We start from the raw sequence: 27,988 nt of genomic DNA, 5'->3' as shown, positions 1-27,988 counted from the left end.
CTGCTTGGCTATGAGAGCGCACTTCTCTCTCTGAATCACTGCTCCCGTCATTATGGACTCTGTATAGGCAAGATTACACTGAGCTGGACTCTTCTTGTTAACGCTTTTAGATACGAGATAGTTTTTCTTCATCGTCTTAAATATCGGCTGCCAATTGCAATATCAGCGCTCGCTTTGCGCGCTGTATAGGACAGAAACCAAGGATCGTCTTTCAAGGGAGAAAAGTTAAACTGACACCCGATGTAAGTGGTGTCATCTCCGGGGTACTTTTAGGATGCAGAGATCACCTGTGGAGGATGCTAACTGCCTTTCAAGATACTTCTTTTGGTAAGACGCAACATGAATATTCGGATGTTTGGGTGTTTTTGTGTGTTCACTTTAGTTAATAAACTAAAGCGGTGTTGGCATAGGACACATATATTTTATTTAAGAAACATTTACTCTATTAGTTGATTTTCTTCGTTCTGTACATGTGTAGCCTTGAGTGCGCAGGGCGTTTGTAAACCTGATAACTGAAGCGTTCGTAGTGTTTCATTCATTCAAACAAATAAGCCAATTTTTGAGCATTTTTACAACATTGTACATTAAATAAGTACAGTAAATGATTAAGCTCTGTTTAATAATCCGTAACGTGGAGAAAACTTCTGCGTAATTGTCTTGCTTTACACAAGCAGGTTTAATTTGACATTAAGACGTGTTTGCAGGACTATACATAGATTTCAAGATTAGAATTTCATGTTATTGTACATGACTAAAAACTAATAAGGTATTTTTTACTTAGAAATGTATCTGTTTTGACTGCTTGCAGGTGGACAAACCCTATTATGAGAAAGGGTTTTAAAGAGAAACTGAAGGCATCTGATGTTTATCAAGCTCCTAGTCAAGATACAGCTGATGTGCTTGCAGAGCGTTTGGAAAAGTTAGTATTTGCATTCTCACATCTTCTTGAGGCATTACTTAATTTGTGATGCAAATTCTGGTTATTAAAATGTGTTGTTTGTTACTTAATTTCCAGTTGCACCAGCTTTGTCATTTATAATGACATTTTATGTAAACCATGTCTATTTTTAAACATTTTATTCAATATGTGTATTTTTTTATAACAATGGCGTTATGTTGTAGTCTCTGGATTTGGTGTGATTTGCTAAATCTTTTACTATTCTCTCCATCCAATGTCCATGGCTGTAATAAAGCCTATAGTGCCACTGTTTTGAAGTGAACACATTTACATAATGAAGTGACCCAAACAGAACTCACAGCCCTGCTTTCTATTGTTACTTTAAGAGTCCTCAATAGCACTGTTACTCAACACAGCCAAATATCACACCTTTAAGACAATGTTTGTGTGCTGCTTTTGACAAAAGAAGGGTAAAAAAAAATGTGGGCAACCCCCCTAAATGTCACCCTGTCTATTCCGGTAAAGTTCCTCCCATGCCATGCTTGACATAAACCACAATACATTCATGCTAGTGCCTGCTAATGGGCATCAAATATGACCTTTAAAAGTGCCAGGCACCTGGTGAGTGATAGATGATGGGCATTTCTTTAATTCCTCTAATGCTGGGAATTTGAACTTTTTGTTTAATTAACAGGTTGGAGCCGGTTTCAGTGCGCTGTTTAATAAGATAGTTAAATCACCCTGGTTATACAGGAGTGTAACAAACAATGTGGACCATACTGGTTTTATTGTGGGTGGGTGGATGCAAAAGGCTGTTTAACGTTCCTCTCTTCCTAAACAGAGAATGGGACAGAGAAGTTGCGTCTGGCAAGAAAAACCCCAGTCTACTGCGAGCACTCGCGCGATGCTTCATCCGACCTTTTCTGTTATTTGGCGTTCTTCTGTATATAGGCGTAAGTGTCTAAAGAATGTCTGTTAATATGTATATGTCCTGTGTTTATTCTGTGTCTTTTTTCTGGGATTTATGTCTAAATAAATACTATACACTCAAAAAAAATTTTTTTGCACCTTGTCTAATTTACTTAAATGAAACAAGTTAATACAACACAATTTTGTATTTTTTTTGTCTCAACCTATTTTTATAATGTTCAATCTGCTTAAATTTAAAAAAATTACATGAACTCAATCATTTTATATTGGGACCACATTAATGATTTCTGTTGCTATTACTTACTGGGCCGTGAATCTGTATTTCCCAGCATGCTTTGCATGTAACTGCCTTTGAAGAGTAATTTTTTAAATTAAGTGTTATTTTATGCATTTTTAGGTAAAGAGAAAGACTTTATAGTGTTTAATGTTGGTTTATCTTATTGATTTAGAAGATTTTGTGTTATATTTTTACGAATTGTTTGGTTACCATCGTGCAGAAGAGTGGCGCTTGTGGTTAAGTTGTGGATGTGACATACGTACTTATTTTAAAAAGCACTAACTGTGTTAATGACTGTTTGAAGATCAGTCTCTTTTCACATGTCCATCCAATGTGTCATTAGCATGCTAACGTGTGCTTATGCTAATTCGTATTATATAGAAACTGACAATTGGTTTAACTAGACTTTTTTGCTTGAATAAACTTGTTTTGTCTTTGTTGAACAGACCAGAAAAAATTTCGTGGAAAAGTTTTCCTTATCTGAATTTAGTTTATTGAACAAGATAATTTTATGACCAATATAAATATATTTATTAAGTTGGTGCAACAAAAGATTATTTGTTTAAATTAACTTATTGTATTCTTGTTGTACAAGCCTAATCTTATTTCGTGGAAAAGTTTTCCTTAATTGAATTATGTTGATTGAACAAACAATTTTTTTGAGTGTAGCTTGGTAATTATTTGCACATGGGTGGATATTGTAGGCCCTTGGAATGATGTTGTGTGATTTCTATCCTAGTTTAGATGGTATCTCTGATGTAACTTGTTAGTAGAAGTACTAATAATTTATTATTTACTTGAACATCCATCTCTAGTACGAATTGTCTAATTATAGTCATTGTTATACTGTTTGTTATAGTGTCAAGTCTTTAATTTTTATAATGATTCATATGCAGTATGTGCAGTTAAAACAATGTAAATCTGAAGATGTTTTGTCTGTATTTCTACTCATTCAGGAGGCTACAAAAACAGTGCAACCACAGCTTTTAGGGCGTATCATAGCGTCATTTGACCCTGCACATGAACCAGAAAGAGCTATGGGCTACTTTTTAGCCCTGGGCCTTGGCTTGCTATTCACCGCTCGTTTTCTCCTGCTCCAGCCTGCCATGTTTGGGCTTCACCGCCTGGGCATGCAGATCAGGATTGCTCTCTTCAGCATCATCTATAAAAAGGTTAGCATTCAGTTCTCACTGTTTTGTCCTGGTTCACACAACACTTAAAAAAATAGGTCAAAAAGGGACGTGCCCAGTCATTTATATTTCACTCAACAATGGATTAAAACAACCCAGCATTTTGGGTTGAAACAGCCCAGCATACCATAGGTTAAATTACAACCCAACCTGCTTGGGTCGTCCCTTTTTGAACCAATGCTGGGTTGAAAATAACCCAGCATTTTTATCGTGAACGTTTAAAACCATCAATAGGACAAAACATTCATAATAATTGTTTATTAATTGTATGAATTGTTCCTTACCTTGACCCCTAGACCTTAAAACTCTCTAGCCGAGTCTTGGACAAGATCAGCACAGGTCAGCTGGTCAGTCTGATGTCAGCCAATCTGGGAAAGTTTGATCAGGCAAGTATAAGAAAAATGAATTCTCCATTTCAGCTTTTATCATGTTTTCCATGTTCTCCATAAGTCTTGTGAAATTTGAAAGTTTACAATATAGACCAGTTTGGCCAGTTTGAAGCAAAAAAGTTGCATTAAACAGGCACTACTTTATTACACAAGCCATATGATTTTTGAAAATGTTACCAAGGGCATTTGTATAATACAAAACTAAGCCAAACGTTAGACATGAATGGGTTGGTTCTTCAGAAGGGATGATGGCTGAACTCTAGAAGCTCTTAGGAAGGTAGAGCCAAGGTGTTGAATATTGATACACTCTGTAAGTGTTCTGAAGCAATTAACACTTTCATTTAATATGGGTTCTGCTGCCCCTCTCCTCTCAGTGTTTGCGCTGTCTCTAACATTGGTTGCTATTGAAAATATAAGGAATAGAATGTACTATTTGTATTATAATTTTTCTTAACGGGTTCAGACCTCTATGTGAAATGAAATTTTACATGTGTGTGGCTGGAATTTAGCTCAAACAGAAATACCAAATGAAAATACCGTCATTATTTACTCACACTCATGTTTTTAAAAACCTTTATAAATGTCTTTGTTTTGCTAAACACAAAGGAAGATCCTTGTAATAAACCATGAAATGAAGTTCCATTGACTTTCATAGTAGAAAAAATTGAAGAGTTTGGTTCCAAAACGCGATAAACACCTATTTTTATTTGTTGGTCAGTATTAAAAAGAAATTCTTCATTTTACGCAAAATCCAATATCCTCCATGTTATTCTGTCATCTCTTTTTTTCCAAAACGTGATAAACGCCAGTCCTCCTTCTCTGCAGAATACAATAAATCCGCACAACAAATCACAGCGCACCATTCCACGCATTGTAAACAACAATGGCAGCGCATTGAATACCCAGAATCCTAGTTTTCCTCATCTACTTTGTACTTCGTGATCATCAAACAAACAAAAACAAAATAGTAATTTTGATGTCATTGATAAACCTGTGGTGGTTTTCTTTGACTGGGAAAAAACCAGCCCATTCTCACCAAAAAGCGAACAAATGACACGCAGTGTGATTATCGTGCAATAGATACGCCAAATTCCGCTTTTGTGTGCATATGATACGCCAGCCCTTCCCATTTACTTATATTGGCGAATCGTTTCGTGTTGTTTTATTTATTGTTTTCTCAATTGTTTTCTGTTTTTTTTTACCATTGTCGCTTGGGTTTAGGGTTAGAACAACTTTTTGTTATTTAAAAATGACATCCTAACCCAAACCCCAGCTCTAACCCCAACTCCAAGCGACCATGGCTTAAATATAGACAAAAACATATAGAAACCTGTATATTAAATAACCTGCTTAAACAAATCAGAAATCTAACCCTAAACCCAAGCGAAAATGGTTTAAAAAACAGTAAACAAATGAGAAAACAATAAATAAAATGACACGAAACGATTCGCCATATAAGTGAATGGAAAGGGCTGGCGTATCATATGCACGCAAAAGCGGAATTTGGCATATCTATTGCACGATAATCACACTGCGTGTCATTTGTACGCATCTTGTGAAAATGGGTTGGAAGAAACGTAAGCCATCAAAATCAAATAAATTACGTGAGAGGTATTCTGGCGAAGGAAAATGCCGGCTGTTGCTTGTTTTCACACGACAGCATCAAGCTTCTCTCATGCTAACACATTGACCCCAGGGAATCTTATGAAAAACTTTCCACTATTTTGCTTGAAGTCAACGAAAATCGAGCAGGACCAAAACATTTTACAGCTGATCGCTGTCAAAAAAGTTCAGCAACGACGTCTTGCAGCAATGACAGTGTTCTTAATATGACAAAGTAAGTGTTTTGATTAATGCTAATGTTTATTTTTTTATCAGTGTATACCACTAGTCAATTAAATGAATATAACATGGCAAAGATGAATGCACATTAATATATTGATTCAATTTATAGCAATTTATAAAAAATTATCATGGATTTAGAGCATTTTGCAGAAAAAAAATTGTTTTTATAATAAATCTTTGAAAATCTAATTATGGATTTGAATTGTTTATGTTATTATAAACTAAAGATGCTATGTGAAAGTTTGTTACAGAAAATAGGGGTTTTATCTGGTCACTTCCTTATAGATAACGTTTTTACAGAAATTAGTCAAAATTGATTTATTGCGTTTTGGAACCAAACTTTTCAAATATTGCTATGAAAGTCGATGGTTCTTTGCTCAAACATTGCTCAAAATATCTTTCTTTGTGTTCAGGTTTGGAACAACAGTGAGTAAATGATGACAGAGTTAAAATTTTTGGGTGAACCATCCCTTTAGTGGTTGCTTAAATTATTAGGTATCAGTTTTGTGGCATCTGTTGTATCTTTACATTGTAAATTAAGCAGACACTTACAAAAAGTGACAAATAAGAGATAATTTAACATTTCGTCTCAATATTACATGCATTCAATTTAGTCTACAGTTTAGTGATAGATATTCAATACGTATAATTTGTCTTTTCTGAAACAGAGCTTGAGTATGGCCCATTTCGTGTGGATATCACCACTGCAATGCATCCTGTGTACCGGTCTGATCTGGGAACTCATTGATGTGAATAGCTTTTGTGCACTGGCCGCCATCTCTTTACTGGGGGTCTTCCAAGCCTTCCTCTCACATAAAATGGGTCCTTACAAGTAAGTCTCAAATTCTTCTCAAACACCAATAGGTTAATCTCTCCAGAGATTCTTCTATTGACTCCCACACAAACAGACATTTCAGCTGTGATTTATAGTCTTTGATGAGTGTGAACAGGTAGTTCAGTTCTGCTTTTGTAATCAGAAAGTTAGTTAACCTTGTGCTTTTGAGAAATGTAAACAATGTTGGTCAAAGCAGAGGCAGATCAGCACACAGACTGGACAAGCTGTGTTATTGTGAAGATCTCAACAGGTTTTCAAACAAAATGTTAAATATTGTGGACCAGTTTGAATATCATCACAAGCCACTTTTTGGACATGTTATATCGAAGGACATTTTAAAAAGTGTGATGCCCAATTCAGTATGGTATTCAGTGCATTTTTTAGGCATTAATATATCATGCTTAGTCAGATGCACTGTATTAAACACCCACCGCATGCTGAAGTGTTTATTATGTACAGGACATGGCGTGCTGTAAGCACAGACAGATCATTACAATATTTTGCTTGGGTTTTGTTCTCCATCAGAGCACAAAAAGTTCTGCTAACCAACAAGCGTTTGGCTCTGACCTCAGAGATCATGGAGAACCTGCATTCGGTGAAAGCCTATGGCTGGGAGGAGATAATGGAGACGCTCATCAAGAATATTAGACAGTAAGATGTTCAGTTCAGATCTTCTTCATTTGTTATAAGTCAAACCTTGCTAATGTAATTGAAAATAATTTTTTTATAGAAGCTTATATATATATATATATATATATATATATATATATATATATATATATATATATATATATATATATATATATATATATATATATATATATATATATATATATATATGTGTGTGTGTGTGTGTGTGTTGGATCAGACTGGGTTTTGTAGCCAGCCTCTGTCTGTTTCGCTGTAGTATTACATTTACTGAAGCACACGGCGTGCCTTTGTGTGTTGTTATCAGCTCAGTTTAGGAGAATCAATGTGCCGTTGTTTTTATTGCTATTCGATATCTTATGACACAGTCTCCAAATATTCTGCCCATCTGGCATTTCCCCTTCATTTTGTCTTTCTTTGTTCCCGTAAACTGATTTTAGGGATGAGGTAAAGTTGACCAGGAAAATTGGCTCCCTACGTTACTTCTACAGCTCGGCGTACTTTTTCTCTGCCATCTTCGTCATTGTGGCGGCAGTGGTGCCTCACGCCCTCAGTCGAGGCATAAACCTGAGGCGCATATTCACCACTCTGTCCTACTGCATGGTGCTGCGTATGACTGTCACTCGACAGCTGCCAGCTTCAATCCAGATGTGGTACGACACCATGCGGCTCATTTGGAAGATTGAAGTGAGTTTCTCCCTGCCGAAACCCTTACAAAAATTAACCATGGTTTTACTACAGTTAAAACCAAAAAACATGTTTACTGTAGTAAACCACAAAAAAAAACATGTTTTTTGAAAACCGTAGTTAAACCATGATTAGTGTAGTAAAACCATGGCTTTGCTGATAACAATCAATACACCAAAAAATATGGTTACTACACTTTTACCTCAATAAAACAATGGTTCTTTTTCGTAAGGGAGGTGGAACCCATTTTTAAAGTGCATTTTTGTGTCATACACACTGTCCGAAAACATGGTTAAAAATGGTTTCTAGCTGTCACTGGCTGGGTACCCTTTCAAAAAGTACACCTATGCACATAAAGAGTTCATATTAGTATCTCAGAGGTACATATTGGTACCAAAGAGTGCATGTTAGTACCTAAAATGTTGGTACATATCGGTAACAAATGTGTTTATATCTGAACCTACATGGTACACATTTGGACCTTTATAAAGGGTACTGCCCAAGTGACAGCTTTGGACCATTTTTGACAATTTTTTCTCACAGTGTACCAAATCAAACATCTGCACATATAGTTGTCACATTTCATATATTTTTCTCAGGGTAGATTCTCAAAATCAAATTATTCGTACCTAGTCACGTAATTTTTTGATTCTTTTTCATGATACTGTCACGAATTTCCGTGTTTTTTCGTGAACGTATCACAAATTTCTGTTTATGTGTCATTGTCACGTATTGGTTACTCAACTGTTTTGTCCTATTTTCTTACTATTGTCGCTTCGGTTTAGGGTTAGATTTACATAAAATAACATCCTTACCCAAACCCAACTGTAACCCTAACGCCAGGCGACAATGTTTTAAAATTTAGAAAATATAAAAAAAAAATCAATAAACCAATACTTAAAGTGACATCCTAACGCAAACACCAAATCTAACCCTACACCGAAGTGAAAATGGTTTGAAAATAGGAAAAAGTAGTTGAGTAACCAATACGTGACAATGACACAAACAGAAATTTGTGATACGATCACGAAAGAACACAAAAATTTGTGACAGTACCACGAAACAGAATAAAAAAATTATGTGACTATAGGTAAATAATTTTGTGAGACTGGGTAGCATTATATATAGCCTCTAAGATTTGGCTTTGACCTTTACTGTCTAAGAAACAAGAAACTCATTGAGCTTTTTTGACAATGTACCTCAGTTGTGGGGCATAGTGTCGCCCTAAATGGGGTTAGTTGTCACAACAGAACCTGCAATTTAAACAGCTTTCGATCAAATTTTCAACTTTCTAATTCTATCAAATCTTTAAACACATACCTGTAACATGAATAACACTATGTCAGCCTGCCCCAGTCTTATTTTTTTTTTTTTACTGAAAACATGTTAAAACAAATCTCTGTACCTATGCATTGTCTTGTCATCATATTGTTGTATAATGATGTAAAGTGTATTTCGAAATAATGGCCCATTACTGTGATTTCACCTGTATCCACAACTTTAACTTAAACATAAACCTGTGTCATTTATCCCCTCAAGGAATATCTTAGTAAGGAAGAATACAAGTTAATGGAGTATGATCTCAGCATCACACAGCTGGAGCTGAAAAATGTGACTGCTTCTTGGGATGAGGTAAACCTAAGGTCTTTCAATAGCCTATAGCCTTACACTTACAATATGAAAACATTTGCTTTAGGCCTACCTCAGATATGACGTGCAATAACCTTAATCTGTTTTCAGGGTACTGGGGAACTTTTGGAAAGGATCAAGCAGGAGAACAAAGCTAATGGTCATCCTAACGGAGACGCAGGCCTCTTCTTCACCAACCTGTATGTGACTCCTGTACTGAAGGATATCAGCTTGAATCTGAAGAAAGGGGAGATGTTGGTTGTTACTGGTTCGATGGGATCTGGAAAGGTACAGTAAGAAGGATTTCAAACAAAAAAAGTTTTAACATTTACTTTACAATGAAAGGCAGTCCTGCAGTAAGGCCAAAATATGAGAAATATGTGTAAGCATGCTGTTTAGTGCAAAGCAAACTGAAATTAACTGTTATTTTCAATCCATTGTTGGGTCAAAAAGGGATAAATCCAACTGTTACTATACTTGATCCAACAATGGGTTAAACCATCCAGCATAAGATAAATTACAACCCAGCAGGTTGGGTTCATCTCTTTTGACCCAGCAGTTTTCAGAGTGTGTAACGTTGTTATTGTTCAGACATATTGTCTGTATTTATAGAGCTCATTGTTGATGACCATCCTCGGAGAGCTTGTTCCCTCCTCCGGGAAGATCACACACAGCGGTCGAATCTCCTACTCCTCCCAAACAGCCTGGATCATGCCTGGCACCATCCGAGACAACATCCTTTTTGGCTTAACTTATAATGAGTACCGGTACAGGAGTGTGGTTAAAGCATGCCAGCTTGAGGAGGTAACAAATTCAGTTCTTCTATACATTGCAATTCCTCTGTCTACAATGTTTTGCCTGACTTCACTCATCTTTCAACCTACTAGTCCTGTAGCCTTTGTCCTCTCTGTCTCTCTGTCTCTCTCTCTCTCTGGAATGTTCACCTGGCATTTAAACTGAGAACCTTTGTTAGATGTTGAACTGTGTCATATTATCCTATTCAATATGGTTTTCTCCCCTCATTCTCAATCTCTTGATACCAAAGCAGCCAATCGTGTGCCACTCTCAGTAGCCGATGTGTTGAGTAACAGACCCCAGGTTTAATTGAGTCTTACATGAAAAGAGCGTCAGAATGGGATCCACTGAGAACATAATTCACATCCAAGCAGAAAGCTGATGTGTATTCATCAGTGCCAGTTTTGTTTGAGATATCTTAGGTTTTTGGATTCTTCAAACCTGAAGTACTGCATATTATTTTGTCATAATTTTACAATTCAAAGAGTTACAGTTGTAGCCACAACAGAAGTCAGATTTATTAATATAGCGCTCTTTTACAATGTTGCATTGTTTCAAAGCAACTTTACATGATAAAGCCTCAAAGATGGTCCAGATATGTTTAATCTCATGGCACTGAGTGTTTCCCGAAAGCTCAACCAGTGACATATCTTTCCCGTAGGCGGAAATGTGGACCTCAAACAAAGCCTGTTTTCACATTTAATGGTGATTACAGGCACAATTTATGACTGTTAGCAACAGAAGACCTTAAACAACAGTGTGAGGTGGCCGTTGTGGTTACAATGGAGGCAAGAACATAACAACGCACTGTGAGAAGTTACCCATTTGTGTGCTAACTAGCAAGAAGCTGCAATGTATTGTATACACAATGAGGTTTTTCTTTTTTTGTGTATACCGAAAGATCAAGATTCAGATGTGTATGATTTCCTAGCATGCTAGCGTCTTCGAAGTCAAGCACTAAACTCTGTATGCAATTGGAAAGGCTAACAGGCTAGGCTAACAGGCTACACTCTTTAATTTGTGAAGTGCTTTGTGTTGTCTAGCTATGTACCCAGCTAACGTTCCCTTAACTTGAACGTTCTCTAAAGGTTCTTTTAAAGTTTCAAAAAACGTTCTTGCAATAACATCAGTAGATCTGCAATTGACAAACAGTCTTTAAACCTTAGCATTAGAAACATTATAATTGCGTTGTTAGCAGAACCGTCTTAAAATTTTAATATAACAACAGACTGAACCATTCTAAAAAAAATTTAATAACGTTCGAAGAACGTTTAAACATGTTGTTTTTATAACCTATTTTGAACGTTAGGGAAACGTTTGAACAGGTGGGGTGCCTGATTGTTGAAAAACACTTTGGAAAAGGTAGTCAGATCGACCACCAAAACACACTTGTAGCCAATCAGCAGTAAAGGTACATTAACACTATAAGTGACTAGCAGTAGCAGAGCGATGTGATCTCATTGATTCTTATTGAAGCTTGGCGGCATCCGGTGACACGAGCGACAGTGACCGTTGACGGCTGGATGGGTGTCTCCAGTCGCGCGTCAAAATTGAAAAATTTTAAACTTTATGCAAATTATGAGCGACATTCGGGAGCGACTACCGATGAGAACAAAGCAGAATTCACGTCATCCGCATCTCGTCAGTTACTGGAGCGGAAGTTACTCATTTGTTTATGACAACTAGATATAGAAATGCCTCTTTTGAAAGAGAAGAGCGACACACAGCAACAAAGTCGCTTATAATGTAAATGTACCTTAGGGGGCGTATCTACTAAACGACATCATTGCCTGGGTTGCGTATGTGTGGTGCGGGTCTATCAAAAGAAGGTCCAGATTTTATTGGGGTAGGGGCGTGTTTGTTTAGGTGATTTCAAATGTCTACATTAGCTTTTAGAGATCATGCACCCCACCTTTAATATAATGGCGAATGGGACGCCTTAATAACGTAAAAAAATTCTTAGAAAATGTATAATAATAACAACAACAGACCGAATCGTTCTAAATCATTCATTTTGAATAAAGTTCTTAAAACCAAACAATAACATCTTACAATGTCAATAACGTTCATACAACGTTATTAAAAACGTTCTTAGAAAATTAATATTAAAAACAACAGACCGAACTGTTTTAAAATCGTTTTTTGAATAAAGTTCTTATAACGTTCATACAACGTTATTAAAAATGCTCTTAGAAAATTAATATTAATAACAACAGACCAAACCATTCTAAAACCGTTTTGAATAACGTTCTTACCAAAAAATAACGTTCATACAACGTCTAAAGAATGGGACGTTTTAAAGTCGCCATGAAACGGAAGTATCAATTGCATAATTTTCCCCGTGGTAACGTGTATCCGAGTAAAACTGGCCTCTGAAATGAAATAAGGCAGGGCTGGATTTGAATTTGTCCATCAAGATCTGATTTGATCATTTGAAGTTGGGTCGTGTTGCTAATTGCTAATCGCAGCGATATTCTCCCGGACCCCGCCCACCTGCCATACATTTTGACCGGAAGTAAAGAGAGATCGTTTTAGGAGGGTAGGAGATTTGCATTTTTGATTAAAGATTATGAGGGCACATTAATTTTTAAAAATTAATGAAGCTCACAGATAAATCATTTGTAAAAATCACCACAATATTACAAAACAAATTACAGTTTTTTATTTTACTTTTCATTGCGACTTTAAATGTTCTAAGAATTGTTTAAACAAAAAGTTTTTAAAACTTAAGTAAAATGTTACAGGAAGGTTAATATAACGTAATATTGTTAGCTGGGTAATTCCTTTGTGGCACTGATAAACTAGTGTTTCAAGTCCTATTCAAGTTGTATGTGATGTAAATAAACTCCTGCATTTTCCAGTGCTGCTTACTGATTTTTTGGTTAGGGTCTTTAATTTTTTAAATATTATTTTTAATGCTCCTACGATGGACAGAGAGAGCTAATGACAAGGTAAGAAGTTTCAGCATGAAATCAAATTATGTTAAGTTATGTGTCGTGACGTTTAGTTTATTTGTGTTTAGATTTTTTAACATGTTCCTTAAATTCACTGTTATCAGATACCCACTAAGTCTTTCTTTACTGGAAAAACAAACAAACAAACAAACAACCGATATTGATTACTTATCCTGGACTACACAGTTTTTTGTCTAATGAAATACTCTCTGCATTGAGAATGTCTCCCCACCTTATACCTGCAGCCAACTAGTATATCATAGTTTTTGAAACCATACCTTTTTGGGTTTATTAATAATGTAGTCTATACACCAAAACCTTCTATTTTAATATGAATAAACAAAACTTTATATAGTTAAAATAATTAATTCAACAAGAAACCTGCAGCAAACAAGCATTTTCACAAGGTCAATAAAGGAGACTTATTCACATTGCTGTGTGGTGTTCATTGGTGGCAAGACATTTTTTAAGCACAGAATATATGCAGTGTTTTTTGTTTTGTCCTCTGTGTATCTGTGTACTGTCATGTAAAGTAGCAACAGTCATGGTGGTTTGCTTTCCCTATACCCCGCTGAAAAGACCACCATAGATCATCACCAGTGTTTGCTGTGTTTTATGTTGTGGTTCCTTGCATAAGATTCTTTTAACTACAGCATCAGTCATGGTTTGCGGTGGAACAGCATGCTCTATGTTGGCCTTTACAACCAGGCTGCCATGAGGGATGCTATACATCTGCAGAAGTGAATTTATTTGTATGCTATATAGTTAAACATGTCGCTTTATCTTATTTCCGGCCCACATGGAATCTGCATCCACCTAAATTAGCAGTGGTTTGGTCAAATAAAAATATATAGTATATTTCAGCAACAGGAAAGTGCTCTGTTTCTATTTGGGCCTGTACTTATTAATCCGAAGCTTGACTTCAACTACTTTCTAAATAGGTTTGTTGCTGTAAGTTGTCTCACATTCACCTGCACTGTTTAATGGTATTGTTTGTTTTATTATCAGGATCTAGCTGCTCTGCCTGAGAAGGATAAGACGCCGATGGCTGAGGGGGGTTTAAATTTGAGTGGAGGTCAGAAAGCACGTGTGGCTCTGGCCAGGTAAGTCTCCTCACCTACACCTGAACATCTCTCAACTCCTCAGGTGTACCCTAGCACCTGTACAGTTCTTGCTTTCTTTCTTTCACCACTTTTCAATGGCTGCCCTTTCCCACTAACGTTTAGGGAAGAAAGTAAATCACATATGTATGACATGTTAATAATGAAAACACACAATTACGTAAAGTATCTTTTTATGATTTACATAGCCGTAAACTCAATATAAAATATGGTCTAATCTTAGAGTTTACAGTCTTGCAATCATAAACCAGACATCATGACAGTTTGACAACCTACTTATTGAGAGTTGCCCTGACATAATGAACAAAAAAACATATATGTGCATTAGGGTGGTCCTTATAATGGGTCAATTTTTTTTTTAATTTTTACTCTCACCCCCGAAATGTGTTAGGATATCAATAAAAACACACTGTGCAAAATTTTGAATTGTTCCTACAATATCTAGAGGTTGCCCAAAGCCTTTGAATATTTCCAAAATAACATATTTTTGCAAAAACTGTACCATTTAAAAACAAACAACACACATAAAACTGTACTTCTTGGAGGGTAACTTTGTTTCAGTTATTTCAGTCTCTTTTGATCCGAGTAACCATATAGCGGACTTGCTTCGTGTTGCTTCAGCCATTGTCTCATTGCCAGTGTATATTGTCTATTGTGCTTTATTCACATTGAAGCTTTCTTGCTTTGAAAGACATATCACAACTAAAACAGGATGGAGCATGGTCAAATAAGCCATAAATATATATTATTAAACAATTATACATGCTAGCACAAAGTATCACATAATACGCGAATGTGTTAAACTTCAAAGGTCTTGAGCAACCTCTAAATATTAATTAATATTTAACAAATTTTGCCCAATTTTTTATTAATTTATTCAAACAAATTGGTGGGTTGAGAGCATGAACTTTTAAAAGTTGAAAAATAAGGAGGACCACCCTAATGTGCATGTGTATGTACACTGATCAGCCATAACATTATGACCACCTGCCTAATACTGTGTAGGTTTTTGTGGCAAAAGGGGGACCTACACAATATTAAAATATTACATTTGTATTATTTCTGTCCGCATAGGGCTGTATATCGAGATGCTGATGTTTACCTGCTTGATGCACCTTTTACTCACCTTGATATCGCTACAGAAAAGGACATATTTGACAAGTATGTATATCATCTTTTTGCATATTTATTGTATAGTTATTTTCATTTTCTGCTAGGATTAATTCTACTAATCAAAAAACAGAAATGAAACATCCTACTTACAGTACTGTAGCATTTCAACTTAAAGTACATATACATTTACTGATGCAAAACTTAATTTTTGGATTCACTCAGATGTCTGTGTAAGCTGATGTCCTCCAAGACTCGCATCCTGGTAACAAATAAAATCGACCACTTGAAGCGTGCCGATAAGATCCTACTGCTACACAACGGTGAAAGTTTTTTCTACGGCACCTTTTCAGAACTTCAATCGGAGCGTCCTGATTTTAGCTCTTTGCTTCTGGGTCTGGAGGCCTACGACAACGTCACCGCTGAGCGCCGTTGTTCTATCCTCACAGAGACCCTTCGCCGCGTTTCGGTGGATGAGAACGCACCTTTGCGTTCCTCCTACCGTCAGGTTGCCCCCTCGAAGCCCAAGTACATAGATGAGAGGAAACCCTCAGTGATCCTTAATCCTCTCAGTGCTGCCCGCAAAGCATCTTTCATTCAGGCACCAGAGGAGGAGGTTCGGAGGACGTTACCTGACCGCAAGTTCTCCCTCGTACCCGAGAACGAGCTAGTGGATGAATCTTTCATGGGAAGTGACGTGTATCACAACCATGGAGTGCATATGGCTGGTCAGAGAAGACAGTCTGTGTTAGCCTTCATGACCAACGCACAAGGTCAGGGCAGGCGTGAACATCTTCAAACGTCTTTCCGTCGAAGGCTCTCCGTCGTTCCTCAGAGCGAACTGGCCACTGAACTGGACATCTATACCCGCCGCATGTCAAACAGTGCCTATGACATCACAGGAGTGCTTGAGGAAGAGAATATTGAGGTTGGAAAAGTTTTTTCCAGTTATGATTTGCATTCTTGATGTCCTTAGACTTCGACTTGATCTAATATGCTTCTCTTTGCAGGCGACCTTAGCTGATGGAATAGATGATATAGAGGAGACGTTTGAAACAACAAAGTGGAACACATATCTCAGATATGTGTCCAATAACAAAAGTCTTCTTTATGTTCTGATCTTCATCCTCATTATTGCTGCAATTGAGGTAATCTGAATGTTTGCAATGTGAGAAAATGTAATACATTTTACATGTGCCTAATAGAGGCCCAGAACGAAACTGGGGACATTTTCTGTGATCATTTTTGGGTCGAAATCTCTGAAATTTTGTAAAATAATATTGCAATATCTAAGAGAACTGTCAGTACTATGATATTTTAGTGGTTAAAATATAATAAACTTAGCCAGAATGCTTAATATATGAACATTCAAGATTTATAGGACTTAATTTGCAAAACTTTTGTGAAGCATTTTTTTTCATGCGGGTCCAGATTACTGCATATTACTGTTGTTGATACCTTGGTACATCTTTGGATGTACTGCTTTAGATAATATCATCTGCTATAAGGATAAATGTTTACCTTTATTTTTTAGCTTCAGTAATCCGATTTCTTTCATACTTGTTTTTAGGTTGCAGGTTCTGCAGCAGGAATTTTTCTAATAACTGAGTAAGTGTTTCTTTCCCACCTCATTTTGTAAAGACTTGGTAGGCTAATAGTTCTGCTACATTTTGTATAAACATAAACAAAGAGCTACCACCCTAGTGGTGAATATTACCTCATCAGACTACTTGCTCTTGTGCACCAAAGACCAATTTTGTAATGTAATGATATTTTCAATTCAATTCGATTTTATTTATATAGAGCTTTTCACAATTGTTTAATTGTTTCAAAGCAGCTTTAATTAATAAATGCAGGAGAAAACACAGAAAAATTGATGGGCAACATAAGCAGCAGAACCCTGACCCTAAGTACTAGTTAGCGTAGTACTAATGTAACGTATAGAAGTCAGAGGGTGCGAAGTTAAAAGATTATTCAATTTTCTTAAAAAAAATCCAGATCATTTACTCACCACCATGTCATCCAAAATGTTGATGTATTTCTTTGTTCAGTCGAGAAGAAATTATGTTTTTTGAGGAAAACAATCCAGGATTTTCTCATTTTAATGGACTTTAATGGACCCCAACACGTAACAGTTTTAATGCAGTTTAAAATTGCAGTTTCAAAGGACTCTGAACATTCTCAAACGAGGCATAAGGGTCTTATCTAATGAAACAATTGTCTTTTTTGACAAGAAAAATAAAAAAATATGCACTTTTAAACCACAACTTCTCGTCTATCTCCGGTCATGTGATGCGCCAGCGCGACCTCATGCAATACGTCATCACGTCAAGAGGTCACGGATGACGTATGCGAAACTCCGCCCCAGTGTTTACAAGTGTTGGAGAAAGAGGACCGTTCCGACGTTGTTGTATGTCGAATGATACTAATTAATGTCTTTGTGTCCGCAAATCTGCGTTTCATATATGTAACACATGACCTTTCCACGCCATTATGCAATTATGCGAGGTCGCACTGGCGCGTCACAGGACCGGAGATAGAAGAGAAGTTATGGATTAATGTTGCATATTTTTTATTTTTTTTATTTCAAAAATGACAATCGTTTCCCGTATAAGACCCATATGCCTCGTTTGGGATCATTTAGAGTCCTTTGAAACTTCGTTGAAACTGCAATTTTAAACTACATTTAAACTGTTACGTGTTGGTGTCCATTAAAATAAGAAAAATCCTGGAATGTTTTCCTCAAAAACCATAATTTCTTCTTTTTTACAAAGAAAGACGTCAACATTTTGGATAACATGGTAGTGAGTAGATTATCTGGATTTTTTAAGACAAATGGACTTATCCTTTAAGCCAATGTCAGCTGACTCCCCAAGGGTTGAAAATATTTTCATTGTTATCCACATAATTCATTTCCTTTATTTCATTGCAGTGAGCTTTGGAAAGAGGAACAGGACAGATCGGACCCAAATATGACCAAGTCCAACATGTCCGTACCTGACAAGAGCTCAGCCGTCATTGTGACCCCCACAAGCAGTTATTACATCCTCTACATTTATGTGGCCACTTCCGAGAGCATCCTGGCTATGGGATTCTTCCGAGGTCTTCCGTTTGTCCACACTATGATCACAATCTCCAAAAAACTGCACCAGAAGATGTTTCGTGCTGTCCTCAGGGCACCTATGTCTGTGCTCAATACCATGAAGACAGGTACGGTGTTGGTTCTGTGTGACTACTGTAAATACAGTAACATTGTCGATATTCATTTTTTGATCCTGCTTCTATTTGTACAGGTCAAATCATGAATAGGTTTACCAAAGACATGGCCACAATAGATGACATGCTTCCTCTCCTCATGTTTGACTTTGTTCAGGTTTGGCCAAACCTTTATATTTTTATTTATACATTTCTGCCGAGTTTAGTCCTAAATCTGATGTAACACCCAATTCTAGGTTGTATACTGCACAACTGAAAATGAATTAACCTTCTGATGCAGTCAAGTAAACTTATTTGCATTTAACACATTTAAAGTTTGCTCTTCTTTCTACAGCTGATGCTGGTGGTGGTAGGATGTGTCCTCGTGGTGTCCATTGTGCGGCCGTACATTTTCCTAGTGGCTACTCCTCTTGCCATCATCTTCATTGTGATGAGGAAGTATTTCCTCCGTACAGGTCAACAGCTGAAGCAGCTGGAGACAGAAGGTAAGAGCAGATCAGAAGCTCAGAGATCTGTATGTTTTTTAACATGTTTTCAGGCTATAGTGAAGAGTGTATATTTATGCATTTGGTAGATAATTGTATTCAATGCAATGCAACATAAAGGCATACATTCTGAGATTTGAACCGTTGATCATTGCATTTCTAGCTAGAGCCATTCTCTACCAAATGAGCTATAGAAAAGCCTGTAGCAGACAAAAGGTGGTTCTTGACGTACGTGGTGTATATCTTCAGCTGTAGTGTCCAATGTGCGGGCATGTGGCAGGCTGCCAGGGATAAAAGGTCATTTAGACAGGGGGCTAATGGGAGGTCAGTTCTAGGTCCGAAAAACAGAAGAACAGAGGATGGATGAGTCAACCAAAAAGAGACAGGATATCTCAGAGGAAGTGGCATGGGCGGTGTCTGTCAACCAATCTGCAGTCATCTTCATTCAACAAGACCGCAGTTGAGTCCCATCTTAGCTGTTTAATACTGGATTACTCCTCCTGTCATTTAGATAGGAAGTCTTTTTATCCTCAATGGTCAATGTGGTCATAGTGAAAGCAAATACGGTTTTCCGTACTTTGTAATATAGAGCTGGCAGGGTCCTAAAAACCCGCCACGGGATTTCCTATCGTGCTATCCTGACATCATTCTCTCATCATCCACAACTGATGAGTAACAACATTCATGACGGGGATCCTAGAAAACTACGCAACATCATTGTTTTGAGGAACGAACGTCTTTGTTTTGCCTATGGAACAGGGAAAGGAATTTTGCAAGGACAAATGTGATGAATGTCAAATATGTGATTATTAAGTGATATTGTGGGTACTGTAGCTGAACTTACGCATTAGCTTGTTTTGTTTATAAGGTCACTTGAATGACAAAAGGGCACAGGGCAATATTTTTTGTATTTTCTTTCTCTCTCTTCCTGACTTTTGTTATTGAATATGCAGTGTTGGGGAAAGTTACTTTAAAAAAAATGCATTACAATATTAAGTTACTCCTCAAAAAAGTAACTAATTGCGTTACTTAGTTACTTTTCATGATAATGCTTACATTACTTTTATGTTACTTTTTCTTACTTTGCAGGTGTTTTTTATGATTGAAAAGTTCTGCATTCAGAAATTGCATATTTCCATCACAAAAATGTCAAGCTCTGGTTCACGTTCAGTTTAATGCAGTATATTGTTTTTTTTACATCTAATTAATTAAACTTAAAAGTAACTCGCATTACTTTAAAAAATTAACTGAAATGTTAATTTGTACATTTATAAAGTAATGCGTTACTTTACTTGTTACTTCAGAAAAGTAATATTATTACGTAATGCACGTTACTTGTTATGCGTTACCCCCAACACTGAATATACACTCACCTAAAGGATTATTAGGCATACCTGTTCAATTTCTCATTAATGCAATTATCTAATCAAACAATCACATGGCAGTTGCATCAATGCATTTAGGGGTGTGGTCCTGGTCAAGAAAATCTCCTGAACTCCAAACTGAATGTCAGAATGGGAAAGAAAGGTGGTTCAAGCAATTTTGAGCGTGGCATGGTTGTTGGTGCCAGAGGGGCCGGTCTGAGTATTTTACAATCTGCTCAGTTACTGGGATTTTCACGCACAACCATTTATAGGGTTTAAAAAGAATGGTGTGAAAAGGCAAAAACATCCAGTATGCGGCAGTCCTGTGGGCGAAAATGCCTTGTTGATGCTAGAGATCAAAGGAGAATGGGCCGACTGATTCAAGCTAATAGAAGAGCAACTTTGACTGAAATAACCACTCGTTACGACCGAGGAATGCAGCAAAGCATTTGTGAAGCCACAACATGCACAACCTTGAGGCGGATGGGCTACAACAGCAGAAGACTCCACCGGGTACCACTTATCTCCACTACAAATAGGAAAAAGAGGCTACAATTTGCACAAGCTCACCAAAATTGGACAATTGAAGACTGGAAAAATGTTGAGTCTCGATCTCTGTTGAGAAATTCAGATGATAGAGTCAGAATTTGGTGTAACCAGAATGAGAACATGGATCCATCATGCCTTGTTACCACTGTGCATGCTGGTGGTGGTGGTCACGGTGTAATGATGTGGGGGATGTTTTCTTAGCACACTTTAGGCACCTTAGTGCCAACTGGGCATCGTTTAAATGCCACGGCCTACCTAAGCATTGTTTCTGACCATGTCCATCCCTTTAATGACCACCATCCTCTGATGGCTACTTCCAGCAGGATAATGCACCATGTCACAAAGCTCGAATCATTTCAAATTGGTTTCTTGAACATGACAATGAGTTCACGGTACTAAAATGGCCCCCACAGTTACCAGATCTCAACCCAATAAGCATTATTGGGATGTGGTGGAACGGGAGCTTTGTGCCCTGGATGTGCATCCCACAATTCTCCATCAACTGCAAGATACTGTCCTATCAATATGTGCCAACATTTCTAAAGAATGCATTCAGCACCTTGTTAAATCAATGACATGTAGAATTAAGGCAGTTCTGAAGGCGAAAGGGGGTCAAACACAGTACACTGTAAAAAAATTCTGTAGAAATTGCAGCTGGGTTGCCAGTAATTTACCGTAGATTTACATTTATGTTATTTACTGGCAAGAGTTTGTTCAAAGTTAAATGAACATTAAACATTTACAAAAAAAACAGCATCAAGCAAAACATTCTGGAAAACAAAATCTGAAGCAAAAACAGAAAAAGGTTGATGATGATTTCTGGTTCCCAGAATGCTTTGCATGAGGCTGTTATTGTATAGACCGTTTCAGCGGTAACAACATAAACAAGCCGCTGTCGCGGTCCGCACATAACTTCCGGTAAACTCCGCTAATAATAAATAACAACAAATTCTTTAAACATAGTTTATTTATATAACAAGCAAACAAAACAACATATAGATTACCTAGGAAACCAAAACATTTGTTATTTTCGACGAGGCATTTGTTCAAGAGATCAGTTTAGCAACTAGTCAGACCATTAAAAAACGAAACCGGAAGTAAGGTTCGGATCCAGACGTGTATCACGTGCGTCCGATGAAACCATCTATAGTTTTATTCTGTAAAGATAAAGACTTGTTAATATTTAAAATTTATTTCACTTTGAACAAACTCTTGCTAGTAAATAACATAAACGTAAATCTACGGTAAATTTCCGGCAACCCAGCTGCAATAACATTGTTATTTTTACGGAATTTTTTTACAGTGTAGTATGGTGTTCCTAATAATCCTTTAGGTGAGTGTATGTGGCATAGCTGATGACAAAATGCAGTACATTTAAAGGAACAATTTACCCAAAATTCGTTGCCTCTGTTCCACAATATAGTGCAAGTATATTGTTAATTTTTCTATATTAACACATTTTAACATATTTATATGTTTTAACTGTTAAATTTAAGGTCTTAGCCTGTAAAACTAATTACAGTTTTTCACAGTGAATTCTACAATTATCACATGTTTTGTCAAATACGGTATTACTCTGTAGCATTTATACAGTATTTTACTGTTAAAATGATAGACTTTTTTTACAGTGAAGAAATAATGTGCTGATGGATCTCTCCATATAATGAAAATGTAAATGAAGACGAATCAGATGAATTTATATCCTCAACTTCTTTTTTCTCCTCCTACCCCCTCATTTAGCTCGGAGCCCTGTCTTCTCCCACCTCATCATCTCGCTAAAGGGTTTGTGGACCATCAGGGCCTTTGAACGTCAAGCCTACTTTGAGAATCTGTTCCAGAAGGCCCTCAACACCCATACAGCCACCTGGTTCCTCTACCTGTCGAGCCTGCGATGGTTCCTCTTCCGCTCCGACATCCTCTTTGTATTCTTTTTCACACTGACCGCCTGGATTGCAGTAGGAACCAACCGTAAGTGCTCCTCCATCTGTATCTAGGCAAGATACGTAACTTAACAAGCACCAGAGCTTGCAGAGTGAGCAGATGCCATTGTTTATTTGTTATAAGGGCATAGTGGTTCCGAAAAGCCAATGAATGCTTGATTTAGGGAGCTTCACAGACAATTGGTTTTATTAAGCGGTAATTGCAAGCAGTGCTTGGAAAATGCCTTTGAAGTGCAGAACTGAGGTCATTGTAAGCACGGTTGTACTCAATGTTTATACTTGCTTGTTGGTGTGTGCATTATTCCACAGAGGATAAACCGGGTGAGATTGGTATCGTCATATGCCTGGCAATGCTCATTCTAGGCACCTTCCAGTGGTGTGTTGCCACCAGCATTGCAGTGGATGGAATGGTGAGTCCGTCTTTTGTTTTGTTTCATGCACCCCCGCACACATTGTTACACACACTCTGCAGAAATTGTCCTGTTCTGTTAGGCCATAAAAAATATAGCGCAAAACTGACGGTGCTTATCAAGGTGCAGAACATTTTGTTTCCCGTCGCTGCAGCTCTATCTGCAGAATAGTTACAACGATGCTGATATGCATACGTAGTGTCTCTTTATTTTGCCCGTGGCACTGACACAGAGTGTAACTGTGCGCACATACCGCCTCCCTAAGGACGTACAAACGCAGAGGTCAGGCATCATTTAGAGGCTAAACAAACCACATGCATGTTGGACCTGATGACATCATAATCCTTCTAATCCTTCTTCCTCCAGATGCGTTCTGTTGACCGGGTTTTTAAGTTCATTGACCTGCCATCTGAAACGCCCAAATCCAAACCTGACCAAGGGAAAGGCTCCGACCTGATTATTGAGAATGTAGATGCCCGGACTGACACAGTGTGGCCCAACCACGGTCAGATTGATGTGAGGAATTTGACGGTCAGATACACAGAGGCGGGTCACGCTGTTCTTAAAAACCTCTCCTTTACTGCGGAGGGGGGACAGAGGGTATGTACAAGTAACTTTCATTTCTCACACCTATTGTGTTTTTTTATTAAATAGAATTCACAAAGCGTACAAAAGCTGTCACTGGGACGGTACCCTTTAATAAGCTCCTATTCCTAATATGTAACATTTAGGTACAAATATCTGTGATTAAAACATTATGAACCTTATGTAAAATGTGTACTTTTTATAAAGGTACCACCCCAGTGAACTTATCTACCTTGTTGAGTCCAAAAGTCTCGCCTTAAAATAGTGCAGAACATTGTTTATCATAACGTTTCTTTGTATTAGAGCATTTTAAAGGTCACGTTCTTCCTGGTCCCATTTTTCAAACTTTAGTTAATGTGTAATGTTGCTGCTAGAGCATAAATAATACCTGCAAAATTATAAAGCTGAAAGTTCACTGCCAGGCGATGTATTTTCTTTAACAGCGAACGGCTGGTTTGGACTACAGCCCTCTACTTCCTGGTTGATGACATCAATAAAACAGTTTTTTGACTAAACTCCGCCCACAGGAATATGTCAGTCGCCAGCTAAGCTCAAACGGCTCTGCTAAGCTAAGCTTCTGTCGAATCACATCACACTAAACAAACTACACAATCAGAACTCGTTACGTATTTCTGAAGGAGGGACTTCATAGAACAAGGAAGACATCAGCCCATTTTTAGGACAGTAAAAACAGCAGTATACAGTAAATTGTGTGAAAAAAAACCCACGTTTTTTTACAATTGATACATAAACACGTTATATTGCGCATTGTAAACACAATCAAAGCTTCAAAAACACAGAAAGAACGGGACCTTTAAATCCTAGGATAATATTTAATTTTGAATCACATATTTTAAGACCTCCACAATTGTAGATGTTAGGTTGATTTAGTGTTTCTTTTCAGGTGGGTATCTTGGGCCGGACAGGTTCTGGGAAGAGCTCTCTGTTTAATGCTCTGCTCAGACTGGTTTACACTGATGGGGACATCTCCATTGACGGGGTAAACTGGAACAAGATGCCCCTTCAAAAGTGGAGGAAAGCTTTTGGCGTAGTGCCTCAGGTAATACTGATTTTGGGGACAGCTTTGATCATCTGTCTCGATAACTTCTCCCATCTTATTTTTTGGAAATATCTTTTGCACCACCACAGAAAGTCTTTATCTTTACGGGAACGTTCCGCATGAATCTGGACCCTCACGGTTGCCGAAGCGATGAGGAACTTTGGCGGGTTGCAGAGGAGGTAGGTGTTTTGCTTCAGAGGTCAAATGATCAGTGATTCGATTGCCGCAACCCAAACTTACACACTTTGTTGGCTCAACTAATTAAAGTAAGTAACCTGCTTGCCTTACAATTTTGAGTTAATTTAACTTAAAAATATTAGTTGTATAAAACGTTTTGTGTCAACTAATATTTTTTAAAGGAAAACACAACCGTTTTTTTTTACTATTTTATAATGTTCTTACCTCAACTTAGACGAATGAATACATACCTCCTTTTTTTTAATGCGTGCACTTAATCTTTGTACAGCGTGTTGTGAATTTGTTAGCATTTAGCCTATCCCCATTCATTCCTTAGGATCCAAACAGGGATGAATTTAGAAGCCACCAAACACTTTCATGTTTTCTTTATTTAAAGATGGTTACATGAGTAGTTACACGAGTAAGTATGGTGGCACAAAATAAAATGTGGCGATTTTTAAGTGGATAAAAAATGAGAACTTCGGAAGAGGACTTCGTTTGCAGCACTTCGACCTTGCCACGCAGTAACATCATCACTCCCCCCTCAGAGTTTGAGTGAGGGGGTAGCAGTCAGGAGTGAGGATGTTACTGCGTGCCATAACATTTTAAGGCAACCACGTAACTTACTTTTTAAGTTGAACCAACATTTTTTAACAATGCACCGTTAGTTGAGCTAATGTTATTATATTGAGCATAATTATCAAAGATGAAGACAGTAGTCTTTATGAATAACCAAACACTTGCTTTTTCCTATTCTACAAAGCAATAGAATTAAATAATTTGCTAAAAAACATTTATAAGCAATGACGTTATCACTTCATGTATTTGTAAAGGTTGGTCTTAAGTCAGTGATTGAGCAGTTTCCCGACAAACTGGACTTTCAGCTGGAATATGGAGGCTATGTACTGAGTTATGGCCACAAGCAGCTCATCTGTCTCGCTCGCTCCATCCTCAGCAGAGCCCGCATCCTGCTCCTGGATGAGCCTAGTGCTCACCTTGACCCAATGTAAGTCCCAAATAAATTTTAATGGTTTTGCATGTCAAAGAGCAGTAAGATGAAATGAATACTGCAAATTGCTTGAACCAGATGTTAAAGTTGTTAAGGTTAAAGATATTAAATGTGAAACATCACATGATTGTATTAAAACTAATGGTAGATTTTCTTTGTTTTTGGTTTCAGCACAATAAAGATATTAAAGAAGACACTGCGACAGTCTTTTTCCACATGCACAATATTACTATCTGAACATAAAGTGGAACCACTGCTTGAATGTCAGTCTTTCTTGGTAAGAATATTGCTATCTTTCTCATTAACACTTGGTCGTGCCCCAAACTCATGATTGATTGGCTTGTTTTAGTCTAAAGTCATCACATACAGTTATCAGGATACGCATTTCAGTAGAGACATTTTATTTGTGCTATTCAAAAAAGTAATCTTTATTTAGTTTTAGTGCTAACACTATTCATTTTAACCCTTTCCCCTCTTCTCTTCAGATGATGGATAAAGGCCAGGTGAAGACTTACGAATCTATTCAGAAGCTGCTGAATGAGACTAGTCATCTAAAGCAGGCCATAAGTCCGGCAGAGCGCCTCAAACTGTTCCCCCGCCGCAATTCCAGCATGCGCGCCCCTCAATCCAAACTCAGCTCTGTGACTCAAACGCTACAAGAAGAGGCAGAGGACAACATCCAAGACACTCGTCTCTGAACATCTAAAGCTTGTTTTTTAAGTCTCTCAATGGTACATTATATTGGATGGAGCACATTTGAGGAAAATGATATGTACAAGATATGGAAGCTTTAAGTATTGCCTCTCAAAATGGGACGTATGGTGGCCAGGAATAATTGAACGCTGTTAAAAGTGTACAGCTAATGTAACTTATATGATTCATCTCTGTTCTTTGTTGATTATGTCTCAAGTCAAATGTTTTCATCTATTTAATTTCACTTTGAACATTTAATTTATTGCGGTATTATGAGACCATATCTGCCATCATTTGAAAGTGCAGGATTGTATTAATCATGTAAATGAAATGGTAATTACTCTTTATTTTCTTGTCATTGAACTATAGGAAATATTTTTTATTATTTCAATATGTAAATATATATATACAGTATTTATAAGACTTAACGAATATATTTTTAAAGACTGCATGTGTTGTGTTGTTAATTAAACAAAAGGGGATTTGATCATCAGTAATGACATCATCACTGCTCTTACTGTATGTTGTGTTATAGCGAGAAGCTTCAGGGAGAAGATGCAAACATTTAAGCAGTGATAAACAATTCCAGCTGAATAGTTCTGAATAATTTCGTTTCATATAAAGACACCTAAAAATCATCTTGTGAACAAAACCGGAGAACAAATTCAGATTTGTTTTTTGAAACATTGAAAAGACTTTAAAGAATAGACAGTATATTAACTCATCATTTACTCTTAAAAAGTAAACAAGCAGTGAATAACAAATTAAATTTAGCTCTATTTCCCAACAAAGCTATTTTGTGTGGCTTCTGAAAACTTGGAATACGGCACACAAATTATATGCACAACTTTATGGTGCTTTTTGAAGCGTGAAAGACAGTCCCCGTTTATTATAACTGCATGAAACACAATTTTCTTTTGTTTTGTTTTCCGCGGTTAAAAAGTAAGCCAAGAGTTTAGTCTGTTTCATTTTTACGGCAACGTATGCGCACGGTCGAACGCACAGTCTTGCAAAGCATAGTTTGTTTGACTCGCACATATGTACGCAGACGTGACAAAATGCAACGCATCTACATCTAAATTCTCCTGAACGCGCATGCGCGAACTACACATGCAAGTAGGGCTTCAAAAATCAGTATAGTACGCGCGCACTCTTCTATTGCGTCACGCGCACTGTACGCGGACCCTCGCGT

The 27,988-nt window shown here is 37.3% G+C and overlaps 1 protein-coding gene across 1 annotated transcript; it reads left to right on the top strand.

Moving 5' to 3' along the window:
• Nucleotide 1: 1 nt before the first annotated feature.
• Nucleotides 2–27,988, top strand: cftr (CF transmembrane conductance regulator). Its single transcript, XM_065283221.2, has 27 exons — nt 2–327; nt 809–919; nt 1,740–1,851; nt 3,062–3,277; nt 3,592–3,681; nt 6,198–6,361; nt 6,890–7,015; nt 7,453–7,699; nt 9,239–9,331; nt 9,440–9,616; nt 9,941–10,132; nt 14,086–14,180; nt 15,273–15,359; nt 15,534–16,236; nt 16,319–16,456; nt 16,879–16,916; nt 18,241–18,518; nt 18,602–18,681; nt 18,859–19,009; nt 22,663–22,890; nt 23,172–23,272; nt 23,639–23,872; nt 24,762–24,917; nt 25,007–25,096; nt 25,928–26,100; nt 26,275–26,380; nt 26,589–27,988. The coding sequence occupies exons 1-27, from the start codon at nt 275–277 to the stop codon at nt 26,799–26,801; spliced, it is 4,452 nt and encodes a 1,483-aa protein (XP_065139293.1). The 5' UTR covers nt 2–274; the 3' UTR covers nt 26,802–27,988.

This window comes from Paramisgurnus dabryanus, chromosome 9 (assembly GCF_030506205.2).
Source record: "Paramisgurnus dabryanus chromosome 9, PD_genome_1.1, whole genome shotgun sequence".
NCBI classification, from domain to species: Eukaryota; Metazoa; Chordata; class Actinopteri; order Cypriniformes; family Cobitidae; genus Paramisgurnus; species Paramisgurnus dabryanus.
Note: the sequence above shows the minus strand (reverse complement) of the source record. Positions and strands in the feature narration are given on the sequence as shown.